The sequence below is a fragment of the Chiloscyllium punctatum genome, chromosome 7 (assembly GCF_047496795.1).
Source record: "Chiloscyllium punctatum isolate Juve2018m chromosome 7, sChiPun1.3, whole genome shotgun sequence".
Lineage (NCBI taxonomy): Eukaryota > Metazoa > Chordata > Chondrichthyes > Orectolobiformes > Hemiscylliidae > Chiloscyllium > Chiloscyllium punctatum.
This window is the reverse complement of record NC_092745.1, coordinates 76737566-76759585: the sequence shown is the minus strand read 5'-3', so window position 1 is coordinate 76759585 and position 22020 is coordinate 76737566. Positions and strand designations below refer to the sequence as shown.

General features: G+C 40.1%; 1 protein-coding gene across 4 annotated transcripts in view; it reads left to right on the top strand.

The window, feature by feature from the left end:
• Positions 1 to 22020, top strand: part of dnai4 (dynein axonemal intermediate chain 4) — a 131100-nt gene that overhangs the window by 94267 nt on the left and 14813 nt on the right. For all 4 annotated transcript variants that reach the window (XM_072574095.1, XM_072574097.1, XM_072574098.1 and 1 more), the window contains 4 exons: positions 3691 to 3848; positions 7412 to 7536; positions 17783 to 17881; positions 21592 to 21821. In XM_072574095.1, the coding sequence (XP_072430196.1) occupies positions 3691 to 3848; positions 7412 to 7536; positions 17783 to 17881; positions 21592 to 21821 (612 nt within the window). The remainder of the gene's footprint in view (positions 1 to 3690; positions 3849 to 7411; positions 7537 to 17782; positions 17882 to 21591; positions 21822 to 22020) is intronic.

Sequence of the window (22020 nt, the reverse complement as noted above, 5' to 3'; positions counted from 1 at the left end):
TTACAAATATATTAAGGATTAAAGGGTAACTAGGGAGAGAATAGGGCCCCCTCAAAGATCAGCAAGGTGGTCTTTGTGTGGAGCCACAGAAAATGGGGGAGATACTAAATGAATATTTTGCATCAGTATTTACTGTGGAAAAGGATATGGAAGATATAGACTGTAGGGAAATAGATGGTGACATCTTGCAAAATGTCCAGATTACAGAGGAGGAAGTGCTGGATGCCTTGAAACAGTTAAAGATGGATAAATCCCCAGGACCTGATCAGGTGTACCTGAGAACTCTGTGGGAAGCTAGGGAAGTGATTGCTGGGCCTCTTGCTGAGATATTTGTATCATTGATAGTCACAGGTGAGGTGCAGGAAGGTTGGAGGTTGGCAAACGTGGTGCCACTGTTTAAGAAGAGTGGTAAGGACAAGCCAGGGAACTATAGACCAGTGAGCCTGACCTTGGTGGTGGGCAAGTTGTTGGAGGGAATCCTGAGGGACAGGACGTACATGTATTTGGAAAGGCAAGGACTGATTCGGGATAGTCAACATGACTTTGTGCATGGGAAATCATGTCTCACAAACTTGATTGAGTTTTTTGATGAAGTAACAAAGAAGATTGATGAGGGCAGAGCAGTAGATGTGATCTATATGGACTTCAGTAAGGCGTTCGACAAGGTTCCCCATGGGAGACTGTGATCAGCAAGGTTAAATCTCATGGAATACAGGGAGAACTAGCCATTTGGATACAGAACTGACTCAAAGGTAGAAGACAGAGGGTGGTGGTGGAGGGTTGTTTTTCAGACTGGAGGCCTGTGACCAGTGGAGTGCCACAAGGGTCGGTGCTGGGCCCTCTACTTTTTGTCATTTACATAAATGATTTGGATGAGAGCATAAGAGGTACAGTTACTAAGTTTGCAGATGACACCAAAATTGGAGGTGTAGTGGACAGTGAAGAGGGTTACCTCAGATTACAACAGGATCTGGACCAGATGGGCCAATGGGCTGTGAAGTGGCAGATGGAGTTTAATTCAGATAAATGCGAGGTGCAGCATTTTGGGAAAGCAAATCTTAGCAGGACTTATACACTTAATGGTAAGGTCCTGGGGAATGTTGCTGAACAAAGAGATCTTGGAGTACAGGTTCATAGCTCCTTGAAAGTGGAGTCGCGGGTAGATAGGATAGTGAAGAAGGAGTTTGGTATGCTTTCGTCTTTTGATCAGAGTACTGAGTACAGGAGTTGGAGGGTCATGTTGCGGCTGTACAGGATATTGGTTAGGCCACTGTTGGAATACTGCGTGCAATTCTGGTCTCCTTCCTATCGGAGAGATGTTGTGAAACTTGAAAGGGTTCAGAAAAGATTTACAAGGATATTGCCAGGGTTGGAGGATCTGAGCTACAGGGAGAGGCTGAACAGGCTGGGGTTGTTTTCCCTGGAGTGTCGGAGGCTGAGGGGTGACCTTATAGAGGTTTACAAAATTGAGGGGCATAGATAGGATAAATAGACAAAGTCTTTTCCCTGGGGTGGGGAAGTCCAGAACTAGAGGGCATAGATTTAGGGTGAGAGGGGAAAGATATGAAAGAGACCTAAGGGGCAACTTTTTCACGCAGAGGGTGGTACATGTATGGAATGAGCTGCCAGAGGATGTGGTGGAGGCTGGTACAATTGCAACATTTAAGAGGCATTTGGATGGGTATATGAATAGGAAGGGTTTGGAGGGATATGGGCTGGGTGCTGGCAGGTGGGACTAGATTGGGTTGGGATATCTGATCGGCATGGACAGGTTGGACAGAAGGGTCTGTTTTCATGCTATACATCTCTATGACTCTATCTGACTGTAGAGCCAAGAATCTTGTAACTGTTTCACTAAAAGTATGAGCACCTTAGGTGCCATCCAACATAATTGACTGCAACATTCCATCATCTGCTCCTCAGGCAACCCAAAGATATATACTATTTCTGATGCCATAGATTCCTAATGTAATTGGGTATTTTATCATCTTTACAAATTTTTATTCTGTAGCATTGGCATTAGGTGCTATGCTGCTGAACTAAAACATTTTCCCTGTGACTTATGACTGTAATAAATATTTTTTCACTTTTGTAGCTCCCTGCTTCAGATCTCTGCTATGACTCCCAGTGTATTCCCCTTGTGTGATGTAAACATTACTTGCTTAACTAAAATTATTACTTCTTTAAAATAAACACTTATCTACTTTAAGTCGCTTACAGTTCAGAAAGAGGCTTTTTGGCCCATCAAGTCTATACCGACTCTCTGAAGTGCATCCAACCCAGACCCACAACCTTTCCCACAATCACCATGGTTAATCCACCTAGCCTACACAAACCCAGACACCACAGACAATTTAGCGCAGCCAATCCATCCATTGTAGGAATGTGGGAGGAAACCAGAGCACTCAGCATAAGCCCTCACAGACACAGGGACAACTTCTATCTCCACACAGACAGTCATCTAAGGTTAGAATCGATGCCAGTCCCTGGCGCTGTGAGGCAGCAGAGCTAACCTCTGAGTCATCATGCCATCTATGGCTTAGTTAGTGATTTTTCCAGCTGTCTGCTCCCAGTATGTACAGGATTTCATTTGTGGTCCTCTTAGTTTTTGCTTATTTGCAGCCCTACCTCATGGTATCAACGACTATGGCAGAGACAATTGACACTACCTGCTGCAATTTGTTTTTAAAATTTCTGTTTAGGTTCTTGTTAGGCAAGATTATCAAGGGTTATGGAGATTAGATTGGAATGTTGAATTGGAAGCGGGGACAGGTCAGCTATGATCTTATTGAATGGTAGAGCTGACTCAAGGGGCCAAATAGTCTACTTCTGTTCCTATTTTATTTTGCCATACAATTGTAGCATGTAATCTTTTAACACTTTGATAATTCATTCTTTCATGACAATCCTTTTGTTTTGTGATTATGCTTTTATTATCTCTATTTTTAAATAAATTATAAAAATAACATAGGGTTCACTACAAATTCATACTCCTGGGCCAGACACATGAAAATCTGGTAGAACTCCCACTTATGACTATCCAATATCCTTATTCAAACTTATGAAATGCAAAGCTGATGTTCAGGAAAAGATGGTCCATTAAGCCTCATTCATACGTGCTTAAGCATAACAATTCAGCATTTACCACCCAAAATCCATACAAATCTCCTCTGAGAGGCAAAAAAAAATCAGAAAAATAAATCCCAGATTAAAATGAAAGTAGCGGGAAGGAAAAAATTAATTGATCCTTCAAGCTATCCACATCTCATCACCTCATAGTGGTTAGAGGACCATGACAAGATACTTGTACTCTCTCCGCACTTGCTTTTACAAACATTTTGAACAAAGGTCATCCTCACCATGTTTTCATCTATTTAGTGGTATTGTGTTTTCTTCAACCATTTTGTAAAATTAGCCTACCAAGGAACCAAATTAGATAATCTGCAGCAAAATGTGCTTATATGTTTAGATTTGGTAAGATAAGTACAAGTTGAACATCAATGGTAATTTTATAGGCTCATGGTGAAAAGAAATCTCCTTTCGTTGTATGATGTTTTGTTCATTAACATTTTGATTCCATTTGTTTTGATATTTTCATACAGGTGCTGTTGTAAAGTTTCAATGTTACTGTTTTTTAAATTTAATTTCAATTTAATTGAATTGAATTGTGGCTTCTTTAACTATTTCCAGTAATGATCTAAATAAACACATTGGCCCAGTCTGGCAACTGAAATGGACTGAACAGGACAGAAATTCCAAAGGGGATGAAAAGGAGGGGACCTTGATCTCCATAGCTGCAGATGGCAGAGTTGCCAAATGGACCCTTGCAAAAGGACTGGAATCATCAGGCAGGTTTAATGTACAATTCTATGTTGTCAGTGGCATCTAGAGGCAGTTAATTGATGTTTGACTTGCTATATTTAAGCTACCAAAAATTACATCTGAATGACAAGATGGTGATTTAATTAAGTACTAACCTTTCAGATTAGGATCTCTATTTGTGAAGATATAGATTTAGGTATATAGAGATTATTATAGATATAGAGCAGACATCATCTTCTGCTCCTATGAGTGGCTTGGGCAATAGCGAGAAAGTTCAGATAATAGTATGAAAAAGAAAAAAAATACTAAAATCTCAACATCAAGAAAACGATATCCAGATTTTCTGATATTCTGATACAGATTTTAAATCTAGGTTTTAAATAACTGTCAAATCTCGTTGATAAGCATTGCCTATCTTATTTCCTTGCGCTTGCATCTAATTATTACCCATCTCAATTACCTCATTTCTATGCAGCTCATAATTCTCTCCATCTGCCAGAAACTGGGCATCACCAATTTCTGACATGAAAGTCAAAGCGATTACGAGGCAGCATCATCTTGCTACTTTTTTCATCCAACTCTGTTTCCACCACCACATCCCTGCACACTCCATAAACACCATCCTCTTCCACCCAGTGACAATGCAAATCAGCATCAGTAAACCACCACATCATCGTGCCTTCTTAAAATTTTCTTGCGGGATGTAGGCATCATTGGCTGACCAGTACTTATTGCCAAAACTGAGTTGCCCTTGAGAAGGTGATGGTGACTGTTTTTTTGAACTGGTGCTGTAGGTGGACCCACAATGTCATTGTGGGGAGAATTTGAGGATTTTTGCTTAGTGACAATGAAGGAATGGCGATATATTTCGAAGTCAGGATGGTGACTGACCTGTTTTTGGATCAACTAACACAGCACTGCAGCCCTTAATGATCTCATTTTGGGTCTCAGCAACAGTCATGGTTTGCATCTAATGATTGTTAGCTTTATTTCTTAGCACTTAGTTCTTTTGTGCCTACTTGAAGGCTGACAGCCTCTGTTACATGCATTTCTTTTTAGTACATAGGCTCATCACAGATAAGTTACAGGCTATCAGCCTCTGTTGCTTACATAATTTTTTTAGCATGCATAAAGGGGCAGGCAGCTAGCCACAGTTCAGAGCACTGAACAGGCAAGGGAGTGGAATGTCACATGTTATACCCACAGCATGTGCCAGCAGTTTACGTGGCAGACACCCTGTATATGCTTCAACCAAATGTCCATGAATGAAAGTCAAAGGTCCTTAGCATGTTCAAGGTGACTACAGGTAGTCAAAGGGTGTCGTCCCATTTGGTCAAGGACTCCTCTGATTCCAGTCAATAGGGTTAGCCATGGACAGCCAGGCGCTTGGTCCCACTAGAGTCTTTGTCTTCCTGGGATTGGGCCACAGTCCGTCCTACAGGTCAAGTGCAATCAATCTGGATTTTGTAGGTAGGTTAGTCAGGGTGTTGTGGAAACTTCAGTATTGGGGTTAGGCCATTCTCAATCAGAGCTAACCTCACATCAATTCTCTTGGTGGTTGGACCATGGTTATTGATGGTCAGGGGGCTTATAATGGGATGGTCTTTGGAGCCCGGGGAAAAAATTATATGATCCTGTCTATTGGATTGGAATGCTGAGTGAATGCTTCCAGTGAAAATGGTTGGCATGGATAGAGGGTTAGCTGACTGGCAGAAGGCAGAGAATGCAGATAAAAGGGTCATTTTCAAGAATGGTACCCAGTGACTAGTGGAGATCCATACATGTCAGTGTTAGGACCACAACTATTCACATTATAGATTAACATTCAGGACGAAGGAAATGGGGGCATTGTTGATAAGATTGCAGATGACACAAAGATAGTATTGGTGTATTCTGGAAGCAGGAAGGGTGCAAAAAGACTTGGACACCATAGGAGAGTGGGCAAAAAAGTAGTAGGTTAAATACAATGTGAGAAAGTGAGGTTATGCACTTTGGTAGAAGAATAGAAGCACAGATTATTTCCTAAATGGGAAACACTTCAGAAATATAATTTTTTTTTATTCATTCACGGGATGAGGGCATTGATGGCTAGGCAGCATTTATTGGTCATACTTAATTGCCTAGAGGGCAGTTATAAGTCAACCACATTGTTCTGGATCTGGAGTCACATGTAGGCCAAACCAGGTAAGGATGGCAGTTTCCTTCTGTAAAGGACTTTAGTGAACCAGATGGGTTTTTCTGACAATCGAAAGTGGATTCGTGGTCATCATTAGCCCCTTTATTCCAGATTTTGTTCTTTTATTGAGATCAAATTCCACCATCTGCCACGGCAGGATTTGAACCTTGGTCACCAGTCCAGCAATAATAACATTAGGCCACTGCCTCCCCAAAATATGCATTCTGTCAAAGTAATTAATGTCTGAGACATTTGAAATGGGGACAAAAACAGGGCTTTTGCCCAAAATGTCGATTTTCCTGCTCCTTGGATGCTGCCTGACTTGCTGTGTTTTTCCAGCACCACTCTAATCTAGACTCTGATTTACAGCATCTGCGGTCCTCACTTTTGCCTGGGCCCATCAAGCCTCTCTATGACTCAAGAAGATCATAGCTGACCTATTTGTGTTTAAAATTTCAAATCTGAATTCTGCAGTTTGTTTTCTTACTCTTAAGTCTTCTATGCATTATATATTGTATCTTTAATCTTTAACTGATTATGATCTGTCAAGCCAGTTCTTAATATATATCTGGGTATTCAATACTTTAATAATTGACATCATAACAGATGGCAGTTATATGGTTACTTTACCTGGATCAAGTTTTTGTGTATAATTGTTGAAGTTTTACTAATCCAAGTAAGTGGCAGGCATTCCATGAAATTCTCCTCTGTTCCTTGCAGCTGTTGGAAAAGCAACATGGTATCAGGTGGTGAATTACCCACCACAGAATATTCAGTCTCTGACCTGTTCATGTAGCCATAGCATTTGTGTGGTTGGCCCGCAAACCTGAATATCTGCTCAGTGATGACCTCTAGGATGTTGATCTTAGGGAATCCAATTGTGGTAATACCATGGACTTTCAAGGGAAGGGAGCCTTTCTTAATTTAGATAATAGTGTGAAGGACTTTTTAGCATTAACTAGGCTTGGTGTGTCTATGCACAGCAACCAGTTTGAAACCCATGGTCTATCCTCTTAGAGTTTCCTTGTGGCGATTTCATACAATTGAATGGCTTGTTCAGCCATTTCAGTGGGAAGTTAGGAGTTAACTTCACTGTTGAGGATGTGAATTTACATGTAGACCAGATCATCGAAAGATGCTAGATTTCATTCTCCAAAGGACATGAATTGTGAAGAGATCAACTGGGATTTTCCAACAATCTGATATTTTCATGGGCACCAGCACTGACACTGGCTGTTTCTTGCCAATTTAGTTTAAGTTAAATTAACTTAATTTAAATTGAACTTGAATTTCCTGACTGCAATGATTTAGACTAATTTCTCCAGGACAGTAATCTAGGCCTCTGGATTGTAAGTCCAGTAATATATAATCATATTCTATCCTTTACTGATAATTTAATATGTTTTCATGCAGATTTGATGAGGATAAAACGAACAGGAATGCAGACATCTAAGAAACTGGCAACTGATAAAGAAAAGAAAAGTGAGGCCTCCATTTCTCGCTATGCAGCAGGAATGTGTTTCTCCTTCCACCCAAAGGTATCTTCAATGAAACCACATTTGTGTTTCCAGTTATATTGAAGTATTAATTATGATTACTCGGGGAGTTGTATTAATTGTTGCTCAACACCTATGATCTTTCAGTTTTCTACTTCCTTTATTCAGGGAAATTGGTCCCACTTCTGATTTCTTTTTGCTGTTTATTGCATTCTGCTGCAGTTTGAGTGTATATGAAGGGTAAGGACAGGAAAGGAGTCAGTTGATATTTATCAAATTGCAACAGCCAGTCTTCACTCAGTATCATGTATACAGGTGGATAGCCCCTTGATTGATACGGTACAAATACTAGTGTCTGCAGCACCACACCTTTTGTACTGTTCAGTGCCTTCTGAATGGAAGTCTGTGAACAGTAGAACATAGGAAAATAAAATAAATGTGTATCTACTTTAATTGATTACCCAGTTTCTGTTTGTACCTGAACAGGTTGATTAAAAAAAATTGTGACATATCTGGGGCAGGTAGACTGTAACTTGTGGCACAGAGGTAGGCATGGTAAAAACAATGACTGCAGATGCTGTACCACTGCGCCACAAGAGTCCTTGTTTACTGTCTAATTTCTTCTCACCAAGAGATATTTAAAAACTTTTTGTACCTCAAAACTGACAATTTTTCAGGTTTTTACAGAAAACTGGCAAACTGAGCAAATGTGGGAAAATCTTCCCTGCCCATTTTCTACCCAGTAAGATTCAAATATGAGCAAATACTTAATGGGTCCAATGAACATGGACTGCTTCATTGTGATACCATGAAAATTAGATAAGTAGTCCTTTGATGCATTTTTTGGCATGATGTTATCGCAATAGTGGCCACAGGGCTGCCTGACCAGCAGCAGTGCTGCAAAAGACTCAAAAATAATTTAGTTTCAAATGCCTGATGTCAACAGTTGATTTGGAGAGCAATGGACAAATGAGAAATTGCCAATGTCAAAAACCTTGACGACATATAACCTTCAACTGGCATTGTGCTGGAGCTTTATAGCAAGTTTCTTTTTTCCAATTCAGGCAGGCATTTCAGCTGTATTGCTAATGTAGAGAAAAGCCAATAATATTACCCTATTACCATCCAAAGTGATTTCTTCTTCCCTTCAGCTAATACTACCTCCACTCTGTCCAGTGCTCTCTGATAAACGTTACATTCCCTTCACATAACGTTATTCCACACCTCCAGTCAATAACTTCTCACCTCCTGACCTGAGCCCTGATTTTCTCTCCTTTCTCATCGATCAGAAAGCGAGATTCTGTGACACCAACAATATTTCTGTTGCCTTCTATTTTCCATTATCTAACACCAGCAACTGATTTTTCATATCAGTAGTAGGATTGTGCTGAGCATTATCACGCCACTTCTCAGAAGTATCATTCCATTCAGGCCTGAACAATTTCAAAATTGTATGTTGGTCTGTGATATCTCCAGTATTTTGAAGGGGAAATTAGAAGGAGGAATTTTGTCTATGTTGTCCCTGACACCACATTTGTGGAAAGCAGCAGCAGAAAGAGAAGTATTGGGTCAAGTGAACAGAAACTATGAGATACTCCTCAAAGTTCTCATGAAAGAGCGAGCATTTGTGTCCTCATGAAACTGCTCACAATCAGTCACAATAAGTTATATTTCTAAAGGATCCTTTATGTAAAAGACAACCCAAAATGTAAATATAATGTTTTCAAATTTACTGATGATGCAAAACAGATGTGAATGGAAATTGTAAGTCAGTTGCAACAATACCATCTACCATATTCTTACCCATTTAATTAACAAGTCCAAGACCACTTGTAAATTTTATAAATGTTGAGAGGTTGGGTATTGTTAATATCAAAAGGACTTTGGTGTTTTTGTCCATAAGTTACTAAAACTTAGTATGCAGGTGTAGCTTGTAATTCAGAAAGCAAATGGTGTGTTGGCCTTCATCAAAAGGGGATTTGAACACTGCAGTAAATATGTCTAGACCCTGGCTGAGATTGAAGAATTATATACAGTTTTTGTTTCCATTCCTAAGGAAGAAGATAGTTACCAAACTTAGAGTACAACAGTTTCATCAGACTAATCCCTGGGTTGAAGCAGTATTGCAGATTCTAACCTCTCACTGAGTGAAAATATTTTTCCTCATGTTGCCATTGCTTTTTTTCAAGTACCTTAACCTAACTCCTCTCATTCTTGATCTTTTACCAATGGGAACATTTTTTCCCTATTTATTCTGTCCAGGCATCTCATGATTCTGAACACCATTGTCAGATCTCCTCTCAATCTTATCTTATCCAATATAAGCTGTAAAATGTAAACTTGTTCATTCTATTTATGTTACTGGAGTTTGTAATACCTGGGACCATTCTTGAGAATCATTTCTGTACTCTCTAAACCTTTTACTTTCTTACTAAAGTGTAGTGCCCAGAACTGGACACAATGCTCCAACTGAGTTGAACCAGTGTTTTGTACAAATTTAAGATAATTTCCTTGTTCGTAGACTCTATGACCCTATTAATAAAGTCTAAGATAATTTATGCTGTATTAGCTACTCTTCCAAACTCTTCTGTCACCCTCAGTGATTTATGCATCACTTTTTGAATTGTACTCCTTGTTTTATAATGTCTTGCTGCAGTCTTCATACCAAAGTGATTTGCTTCACGTATCTCTGCATTAAATTCTATCTGCCACTTCCTCTTCCATTATACCTGCCTTTTGAAGTTCTATGCTATTCTCCTCACAGTTCACAAGGCTTTCAAGTTTCATATTATTCCATAAAGTAATGTCCTGAAAGGGTTAACATTGGAGACAAGATTATGATCCACCAAATCTGAAGATGTCATGGCTCGGGTAAGGATAAGGCAGAACACCTTAGAATCTCAGAGTGCAAACCTATATCCAAAAGTCTTGTCATAGCCTTTGTAAAAATGTCTTCTGAGCTAATACCTGATTGCTGTATGCAAAAAAAAACCTTGTTTAAGATGCAAGTCTCTTCTTGTTAAGACTCAATAGTGCATGATCCTTTACCACTATAAACTAATTCAGCCCTTAGACTTAGTCAAAGAAAGAGGATTGGTGACAGCACCCTTCCACCCAAAATTTTGAAACTGTATTTTCCAACTAGATTGTTGGAAAGTTAACTTTTGAATTTTACTATTGGGGGTCATTCTGATATCTGGTGACTCTATTGGTCTGATATCACTACTCCACTCCCTGCTTCCTTCTACCATACGTACACTTTTCTCCTAACTATCATCCTTATTTTATCTTGGCAGTATGTACATTTTTATTTTTTTTAATTCATTTTGTGGGATATGGGTTTCACTGGCTGGCCAGCATTTATTGCCCATCTCTAGTTGCTCTTGAGAAAGTGGTGGTGAGCTGCCATCTTCAACTGCTGTAGTTCACCTGCTGTAGGTTGACCCACAATGTCATTAGGGAGAGAATTCCAGGATTTTGACGCAGCGATAGCGATATGCTTCCCAGTCAGGATGGTGAGTGGCTTGGAGGGGAGTTTGAAGGTGGTGGTGTCCTTCTAGTTGGAAGTGGTTGTGTGTTTGGAAGGGGAGAATCTTGCCTGAGAATCTTTAGTGAATTTCTGCAGTGAATCTTGTGGATAGTGAGTGCACACTGTTGCGACTGAGCATCAATGGTGGAGGGAGTGGATGCTTGTGGATGTCATGCCAATCAAGCAGACTGCTTTGTCCTGGATGGTGTCAAGCTTCTTGAGTGTTGTTGGGGCTGCACTCATCCAGGAAGTCGGGAGTATTCCATCGCACTCCCAACTTGTGCCTTGTACATGGTACATAGGCATTGGGGAGTCAGGTGGTGAGTTCTGTTGAGTTTCAGGTCAATGATAACCCTCAGGATGTTGAATATCAAGCAGTAGTGGCTAAATTGTCTCTTACTGGTGATGGAAATAGCCTGGCATCTGTGCATTGCTGATGTTACTTGCTGCTTGTCATGGAGGAGAAAGTAAGGACTGAAGATGCTAGAGATCAGTGTCAAGAGTGTGGTGCGAGAAAAGCACAGCAGGTCAGGCAGCATCTGAGGAGCAGGAGAATCGATGTTTCAGGCATAAGTCCTTCATCAGGAATGGGCTAATGCCTGAAATGTCGATTCTCCTCCTCGGATGCTGCCTGACCTGTGATTTTCCAGCACCACACCCTTGCTGCTTGTCAGCCCAAGCCTGGGTATTGTCCAGATCTTGTTGTATTTAGACATGGACTGCTTCAGTATCTGTGGAGTCATGAATGGTGCTGAACATTGTGCAATCATCAGTGAACATCATCACTTCTGATCTTATGATGGAGGGAAGGTCATTGACAAAGCAGCTAAAGATGGCTGGCCCTAGGTCACTACCCTGAGAAACTCCCGCAGAGATGTCCTGGAGCTGAGGGATGACTGACCTTCAATAACTGTGACCATCTTCCTATGTGCAGGTATGACTCTAACCACTGGAGAGTTTGCCCCCAGATTCCCATTGATTACAGTTTTTCCAGGGCTCCTTGATGTCACACTCAGTCGAGTGCAGTCTTGATGTCAAGTGCTGTCATTGTCCCCTCGTCTCTAGAATTTAGCTGTTTTGTCCGTGCTTGAACCAAGGCTGAAATGAGGTCTGGAGCTAAGTGGTCCTGATGGAATCCAAACTGGGTTCACTGAGCAGGTTATTGCTGAGCAGGTGCTGCTTGATAGGATTGTTGATGGTATCTTCTATCACATTACTAAAGATTGAGAGTAGACTGATGAGGTGGTAATTAGCTTTGTTGGATTTGTCCTGCTTTTTTTTAGTTCAGGACATACTTGGACAATTTTCCAAATTGGAGGGTAGATGTCAATGTTGTAACCGTACCAGAACAGCTTGGCTAGGAGAGCAGAAAGTTCTGGAGCACAAGTCTTCAGGACTATTGCAGGAAAGTTGTCAGGGCCTGTGGCCTTTGCAGTATCCAGTATCTTGAACCATTTCTTGATATTGCATGGAGTGAATTGAATTGCTGAAGACTGGTATTTGTAATGTTGGGGACTACTGGAGGAGGCTGAAATGCAACATCCACTCAACACTTCTGATTGAAGATTTTTGCAAAAGCTGGGTTCTTCCATCATTGAGGATGGGGATATTTGTGGAGTCTCCTCCTCCAGTGAGTCATTTAATCGTCCACCACCATTCATGACTGGATGTGGCAGGACTGCAGAGCTGAGATTTTACCCCTTAGTTGTGCGATTGCTTAGCTTTGTCTATTAGCTGATGCTGATGCCATTTGGCATGCGAGTAGTTCTGTTTGGTGGCATCTCATGTTCAGGTATGCCTGGTGCTGTTCCTGATATGCCCTCCTGCTCTCTTCATTGAACCAGGGTTGAGCCACTGGCTTGATTGGTAATGGGTTGAGTGGGGGATATGCTGGACCAGGAGGTTACAGGTTACAATTCTGCTTCTTTTGATGGCCCACAATGCCTCATGGATGCCCAGTCATTTGAATTGCTAGATTTGATCGAAGTCTGTCCCATGTAGCATGGTGGTGGTGCCATGCAATGCGATGGAGGTTATTTTCAATGTGAAGGTGGGACTTTGTCTCCATATGGGCTGTGCAGTGATCATTCTTATCGATGCTGTCATGGACAGAGATGTTTACAGCCAGCAGATTGGTAAGGATGAGGTCAGAATGTTTTTCCCTCTTGTTGGCTCACTCATTACCTGTTGCAGACCCAGTCTAGCAGCTGTGTCCTTTAGGACCCAACCAGTTTGATCAGTAGTAATGCTGCCGAGCCACTCTTGATGGTGGATATTGAAATTCCCCACCCAGAGTACATTATGTACCCTTGCCATCCTCAGTGCTTCCTCCAAGTTGTTCAAAATAGAGGAATATGATTCATCAGCTTAAGGAGGATATGACATATAATCAGCAGGAGTTTCCTTGCCCATGTTTAACCTGAAGCCATGAGACTTCATGGGATCTGGACTCAATATTGAGGACTCCCAGGGCAAGATCTCCCAACTGTATAGCACTGCAGGCTCTGTCCTGCTGGTTGGATAGGGATGGTGATGGTGGTAGCTGGGACATTGTCTGTAAGGTGTGGTTTGGTGAGTATGACTGTATCAGACTGTTGTTTGACTAGTCTGTAAGACAGCTCTCCCAATTTTGGCACTAACCTCCAGATGCTAGTAAGGATATTGCAGGGTAAACAGGGCTGTTTCTGCTGCTGATGTTTCTGGTGCCTGGGTCAATGCCACATAATCCGCCTGGTTTCATTTCTTTGAGAGGTTGTAGGGATTGATACAACTGAATGGCTTACTTGGCTGTTTCAGAGGGCAATTGAAAGTCAACCATATTGCTGTGGGTCTGGAGTCACATGTAGGCCAGATGGTAGATTTCCTTCCCCCAAGGACATTGGTGAACCAGATGGGTTTTCCGACAATTGGCAATGATTTTGTGGTCATCAGTAAATTTTCAATTTCAGATTTTTAAAAATTGAATTCAAATTCCACCATCTGCTGTGATGGGATTTGAACCCACATCCCCAGAACATTAACTGGGTCTCTAAATTAATAGTCTAGCAATACTACCACTAGATCATTGTCAGTGGCACACCTGCTGATTCTGTCTCCTGTCATGAGTTCTATGAATACCTCCATTTAATATTTTCTCCTTTATCTACACCTCTGGAAGACCATCAGCCAGCATCAGTGACTGACTTGCTCCAATATTTCTCAATAACCATTGGTTTACCTCCTTGGTTCAAAGCATAAGGAAATACCTCCCCTTTTGATATAAAAATACAGAGAACTTCCAGCTGTCTGGTTTTCCTTGTCAATCTCTGAAAAAGAATTGAGATTGTCCAGAGCCATCTTGCGCTTCTTAGAACATTCCAGGGAACTATGTTCTCTTTGTACCACTAATACAGTTTTAGTACCTAATTTCTTTCCTGATACCTCATCATCTGAAGACTCCTTAGATTTGCCTATTACTACGATCAGTCTCCCATTTAATTTCCAGCAATTGATATTAGTACATCCAATCTTGTTACAATGTAAACATATTTATATCACTTTTTGTTCCAGTCTTTTTTGTTGCTTTAATGTTCTCCATCAGTTCTCTAAAACTAACACTCCTTCCATCTGCACATATTCTATTTCTCTTATCTCTAAGCTCTTCCATGGCCAATTGTTTTCTTTAATTTCCTTATCTCCTTGGCATTCAAATTCGATTTCTTAATCCCATTTCTGTCTGGTTTCATCTCCTTTCTTTTTGTTACCCTCTGTCTCATTTTTCTCTATTGCAAGTCTTTGAATTTCTTTTTCTTTCTCTCCAACCATATTTTCATTTCTAACTACACCTTTATCTAATTCCCATTAGGATATCCCAATTTCAGATTTTCGTTCTATCAGTTCTAAATGTTGTATAATTCCTTGAAATACCTCCATCGGTACAAGATCCTGCTTTTAAATCTATCCTCAAAGATTCCCTTATGTCCCTCAGTTTCGTCTTAGTCAACAATTTTAAATAATCTTCCACTTCCATAAAACTTCCAGCAACATCTAAAGCCATCTTCAAGCTCTGTGTATTAAACCTCACCACATAACATCTGTTTTATACCCTATAACCATTCCATATCTGCCACTTTAACAAAAGAACCATTGTTCTTTTTAAATCCAGTGAACTCAAAAATCCAACCAAGAGCTTGCTATGGTCCCAGATAATATTAACACTGGGCATGCCAGACCCCAGACAGAAATCTGTATTGCTAAATCATATTTTGATTTGCTTTGGGTTTTATCAAAATGGTTTTTTGCTGAAATTATAAGCACATAATGCTGCAGATTTTGCTTTAGCAATGAAATAGAAGTTTATTAACAAAATAAATGAAGATAAAATAGAATAACAAAAACCATTTACTAATAGTTCAAGATTTTTTAAGTGTTCAGTAAAAGCACACCTTTTATGAATTGAATTGAGAACCAACAGCTTTTCTATAACACACCCCGGTACAATACCCAAAACACCACTTGTGCAATACTCATATCAGAATCCCTGTATCTAGCACCTCAGTTGTTTTACATCACTTGTGCCTTTACCTTTTAGATTTGCATTGCAGATAGTATGTTTTTCTGCTGCCATCATTCACTTGAGTTTAAATGTTTTCAGCTTTAGCAGTTTCTTCAATGTTTTATCCCAACACTCTGGGACTATCATTAACTCTACTTTGAAGCAATCCAGTTTAATATATCATTCCCTCTTAGGATCACTGGTCTACATCCTAGTCCAAGGACTTCACAGCTGTGCTTGAAACGCAAAGTAAAACTGAATCCAAGTCTCCCTGTCTAAACTATGAGTATTTCCCTTAAGCTTAAAAAAGCATTTTCCAGAAGTCTTAACAAAGTTTGAGGTCCCATTCAACCTTGATGGCTGGCAGAACAATCTAAGATTTAAAAATTGTGCTGTGGTGCATAAAATCAAGCCTCAAAAACTATGATCACTGATACTAAGGGACATTGTCAATACAGTTGATTAGTTAATCCAAGTTAATTGATCAATACCAGTTCAAGTGTAGTCTGCTCTTTGATTGGCACCAGAATATGCTGCTTGTAGAAACTATCCTGAAATTATTCTATGAAATTGTCATGTAGACTATCCAAATTTGATCCCTAGTCAACATATTTGGTTTAAAACTCCCTCTAACCTCCCTAGTTATGTGGTTCACTAAAACGTGGATGGATCAGGTATAATACACTCTGATGTTACAGCGTCCACTTTCAGCACTACTGTCCCCCAAAGTTGAACCCAGTTCAATTACATCAATCTTTGAGCCACACATTTAGTTTCTAATTTTACTTGCCCTACACCAAACTGCATGCGACTGAAGTAATAATCCTGAGATAATTACATTTGAGGTTCTACTTCTTAATTTAGTGAACAGCTTCTCATTTTAACCATGTGGGACCTCTTTCCTTGACACTGGTTCCTTCCCCACCCTAAAGTAAGTTTCTGTCCAGTTCTGAGCAGTACCAGGCTGGCAACACTGCTGTTTTGATTCTCATTCTTCTTGCTACAGAAAACATTGTCAATCTACTTCACTATACTATCCCCTACTACCACTAAGTTGCTTTTGCTGTCCCTACTTGAATGGTTTCCTGTACCATTGTGTCATGTCAGTTATCTAATTCATTCTGCAGCCCTCAATCTCATACAACCTGAAATAACCTCAAACCTGTCTGACAATTGCATTAACTGAGATTTGTGCAAACCTGCCCTCTGAGTTCCCTTATCATCTTCAATTGTAGTCACACCTTCCTTTCCCTGACTAGTGACCTAATAAAAAGACTATCCTAAAAGGTGTGACTCCCTTCTGGAATAAGGTGTCCAGGTAACCTTCCTCCTTACACTGTCTGTAGTCTGGCCTCCAGTTCATATTCTGAGCCGAAACTACTTGATCTTCAAAACCTTACTGCATTGGATCTTACTGACATCCAGGAGATCCTACATTCCAACATATCATCAAGCCTCAATGTTGTCCAGATTTTACTGTATATGGATACAGACTATTTCAGTAACTGAAGAATCACAAGTGGTGCTGAAAATGTTGCAATAATCAGTGAGCATCCCCACTTCTGACCTCATAATGGATGGAAGACAACTGATGAAGCAACTGAAACAAGTTGAACCTAAGACACTACTCTGAGGAAATCTTGCAGTTATGTCCCTAAACTGAGATTATTGATCTCCAATAACCACAACCATGTTCCTTTGTGCCAGGTATAACTCCAACCATAGATTTCCCCCCAAATTCCCACTGACTCCAGTTTTTTCAGTGCTCCTGATGTAATACCCATTCAAATGCAGCCTTGATGTCAAGGGCAGTGACTCTTACCTCACCTCTGGAGTCCATGTTTGGACCAAGATTGTAATAAAGTCACATGTTGCATGGCCTTGGTAGAACCAAACTGAATGATAATGACTGACTTGTTCTGTTCCAAGTGCTGGTTTGTAACACTCAACGACCCTTCAATCAATTTGCTGATGTTCAAGAGTAGACTGATATGGCAGTAATTGGCCAACTTGGATGTGTCCCACTTTTGCGAACAGGATACACCTGGACAATTTTCCAAGTTGTCAAAGAGATGCCATAGAGATAGATTTAAGGTAAAAATCAGCACAAAAGAGCTTTTGACCAACATTAACCAATATTTGCTGTATGAGTTAGGGTTAGATTATATAAAATATATTCTACTTCATTATGCCACCTTTGAGCATGTTGTTCTGATTTATTGCAGGAAGCTAATATTTACCTGGCTGGCACAGAAGAAGGTTATATTCATAAGTGTTCATACTCCTACAATGAACAATTCCTAGAGACCTATGGAGTCCACAAGGTATGTGACAATTGATGTACAAAATTCAACTTAACTCTACTGATGATTCACTTATTGAGTACCTAGCTTATATGATCCAGCTCTGCTGTTTGTTCTCACTCATAAAAGATAGCAGCAGTGCATGTACTCTAGAAAGTCTAGTCTATCCAACCCAGACTTACCACATCACTACAAGACTCTATTGGAATGCTTCTTGGTGACACTTACCTGAATGCTTATTGGTAGTTAAGGGATGCCTTATATTCTGGCATCATAGAATCCCTACAGTGTGGAAACAGGCCCTTCGACCCAACAAGTCCACACCGACCTTCCAAAGAGTAACTCACCCAGACCCATTCCCCGACCCAATTATCCTATGCTTACCCCTGACTAACCTACACATCTCTAAACACGATGGGCAATTTAGCAGGGGCAGTTCACCTAACCCGCACATCTTTGGATTGTGGGAGGAAACCGGAGCACCCAGAGGGAACCCACACAGACACGGGGAGAATGTGCAAACTCCACACGGACAGCTGAGGTTAGAATCGAAGCTGGGTCCTTGACGCTGTGAGGCAGCAGTGCTGACCACTGAGCCACCATGCCGCCCTAGAGACAATCAATGGCATAACACTCACCTTTAGTCAGAGTAGGTAAGAAGTGTGCAGGCACCATACAGTGAGGCTTGATGGTTATGATAACTGAGGCCTTGTACTGGCATGGGAGGGCAGGAAACTAACAGTAGGCAACTGGATACAAGCTATTATAAAAGTTAATATTCTACCCCACAAAATGTTTTAGTTATTAATATTTAAAACATAAAATTATTGATGTCTGTTAAAATAAAAGGAATGGTTTGAAGTGTAGTAACAGTATAGCAATATTCTTAGCCTCTGCTGAAGAACTTCCCTTGAGACCTGATGAGGTTGGCCATTATCCATGGAGAGGCAAAAGGGAACAGAAACTGTTTGGTTTGTAACATTTTGGTATACTGTATTTGATGAGTTATTTTCCTTGTGTGAGCAAGTTATGGTCATAGATTACATTTTAGAATAATGTGGAAAATTGTCCAGGTGATTCTTTTAAAAGAAAAGGCATGTATTTAAGTGAAGAAGTAGACTAGCTGTATACCCAGTAGTTATGTTCTTTTTCTGTTCCTTAGTTATGTTTTTTTCTGTTCCTAACACTGCATGCTTTTTTTTCTATCTGGTCTATGTTCACTTGGAATTCAGTGTAAGCTTTATAAAGTTTTATTGTCATGCGTACTCAAGTAAAAGGATACAGAAGTACGTTGAAACATGTATGAAGTTACCATTCTCTGATGCCACCTTAGGTATAAAGTAGAAAAATAAAGATATAAAGTTAAAATTCAACATTACAGTCTTTCCTAAGTACTTAGCCATGGTCCTGGATCCGGGCTCTTTCATCCCCAACACTGAGACCATCACCAGCACAAAGAAATTGGCCAGCCTCACGTCCCTTTGTTGCACCACTGTTGCAGGACTGTGTTGCTATTCTTTGGCACCATCTTGTCTCAGTCACCACCACCATGAGACTGTGCTGAGCTGATCTCTCCAATGCAGCCGCCAGTGAAGCTGCCAGCTCCTGCACCTGGCACAGGGCCTAAAACTTCTCCCTCTCCCACTATTGGGAACACAATCCCAACTCCGTCTGTACTGCCGCTGGGAACAAACCTTGTCTTCAATGCGCTGAACAACCTGATGCTGTCTGACCTCTCCACAGACGCTATGTAAGGTTAAAGTTAAAAATGAAAGCGGAGAAAGAAGAAGAAGGTAAAGCTGATGGAGCAGATAAGCTCTGAGGTCCTGGGCTCATGGTTCTGCATGCTGTGCTGCTACTCTGCTGCCATCTTGACTGACATCAACTAGAGTCCACACTGGGGTCATCTCATTGCCATTGATGCCTTCTGTGGACAAGAGGGAAGTGGAAACAAGAGAAAAAAAAAATTAATGCAAGTATCAGATGCATTCCAGCTAAGGAGTCCTACTCCATTACCATCTTGAAATTTAGACAATAATGTCCGTATTCCACTTCCAAGTTAACATCAGCAAATTAATTTATGGTTGTGTTCCATCAGGCTCCATTTGAACTCCCACCGAGATTGCAGACCCTAGGAAAATGGTATGAATGGCCATTTTCAACCACCTGAACAATGTCATAAAGCTTTATCTGTTCTCCATCAGACTTGCAAAGGGAGAACAATAGAATCTTCATGAATATCAAAGCCTACAGTATGTTTTTCTGAAACTAAAGTGCTGTTAATTGCCAGATTGACATTTAAAATTTTATAGTAACTGCATTGAAAAGTGATTGCAAATATGATAATTACCACATCCATTTTTTTATTGACCTGTTTTAGTACCAGAATCTACTTAGAGCAGTGAGTAGTGTTAAGGTTAATGTTGCTGAAAACTATAATCCATATAGATTATGCAATAAACTATGAGTGCAACAACTGGTAAAATATGATATGACCTATTTGAGTAATTGCTCCTGCGCTCGAGCATTTAGCCATATCAGTTAGGAGTCTTGAGTTACGAAGATGATCTGTGATTTGTTAGCTAAGTTCAAATGGGGAGTTTCACAACTATCCTTAGCATTACGACATAATGGGAAAAAATAGTCTTGGTTAATGCCTGATTGTTGTTCAGTAAACAATTACTGACAGTCTCCAAGTAGGTTTTTAGGAAAGGACTGTTTTGGATTTGGCTGTGATAACTTCAGAGCTCATGAGCCTAGATATGGACTATCTAGGCTCACATTTAAAAAGTGGCCTTTATCCCATTAGAAGTTATTGCTTCTCAGAATAGAAAGATAAAAAGGCAAAAGTCAAGTTTTGAAAACGGTCTCTTCGCCTGTTCAATTCTTAATTTCACTGTGCTGCTTCTCAGTTGAGAGGTTTGGAAATTGGGTATTTGCACATTTCTTCAAGTATAGAAAAACCTGAACGATGATAAGTTTAGAATTCACTGGGAGTCATCAGGTTGTGGGTCTACTGATAACAGTTAATTTAATGCTGTAACTTTATTTCAGTAAATGAAATATGACCTGTTTTCATGAGAAACCTGGGTGAAGAGCCAGACATTAGAACATGGACATTAGAAAAAATAGCAGAGAGGAATGACGATAATACAAATCCTGAATTTTAGAACTCTTCAAATTATACAAGGAAGAGAACATGGTGAGGGTTAAGGAGTGCCACCTTAATGCAAACAGAATGCTGGTGAAATTCAGTGGATCAGGCAGCTTCTGTGGATAGAAAAACTAAGTTGGCGTTTTGATCCTGATACAACATTTTTTAGAAGAAGAGTCGTGTCAGATTAGAAACGTTAACTCTGTTTCTCTCTCCGGGGGTGCTGGTAGCTCTGTTGAGTTTCTCCAGAACTTATCTGTTTTTATTTCCGATCTCCAGCATCTGCGATACTTTGCTTTTATTTTAATGAACTCCACAGATTAAAAATTTTGGATTCAAGACAGATAAAGCCAAAGATGATACAACAAAACTTGTTTGAAGCGCGGAGAAAATGGAGGAAGTAGCATGAATGAATATATACATTTTCATTAATCTTATTCATTTTAAAAGTTTTTTTAAATCTTAGAAATGAATGCATGTGGATATGCTCAAACAATTAATCAACATCAAGAATATCAAATTTAATGTTAACTATATTTCGTGACAAGTATGAACTGTGCCTTTGTATCTTTTCAAGGGGCCAGTATATAAAGTCGTATGGTCACCATTTTCTGGAGACACTTTTCTGAGCTGCTCTGCTGATTGGTCTATTCATGTATGGAGCCAGGAAACGCTAAAGCCCATTCTCCGCTTTTCTTCAACTATCACAAAGGCTGTGCATGACATCATGTGGTCACCAAAGTCCGCCACTGTGTTTGGAGCTGTGAATGAGGACAGAGTGGAAATCTGGGACCTTGCTGTCAGCATGTAAGTATCCAATTTTTAATAAAAAATTGTTGATTAAGAGTCACTGATAATCTTGGAAGAAAATGTTTTTCAATGAAGATAGTTGGTAATAGCAGCATCTGGTGTTGTTACAAAGAAACACAACCTAGAATATCATAAATTTGATTTTTAACTTGTGATAACTTAGTTAAGCTACCCAAGAAAACATTTGAAGTTCTAC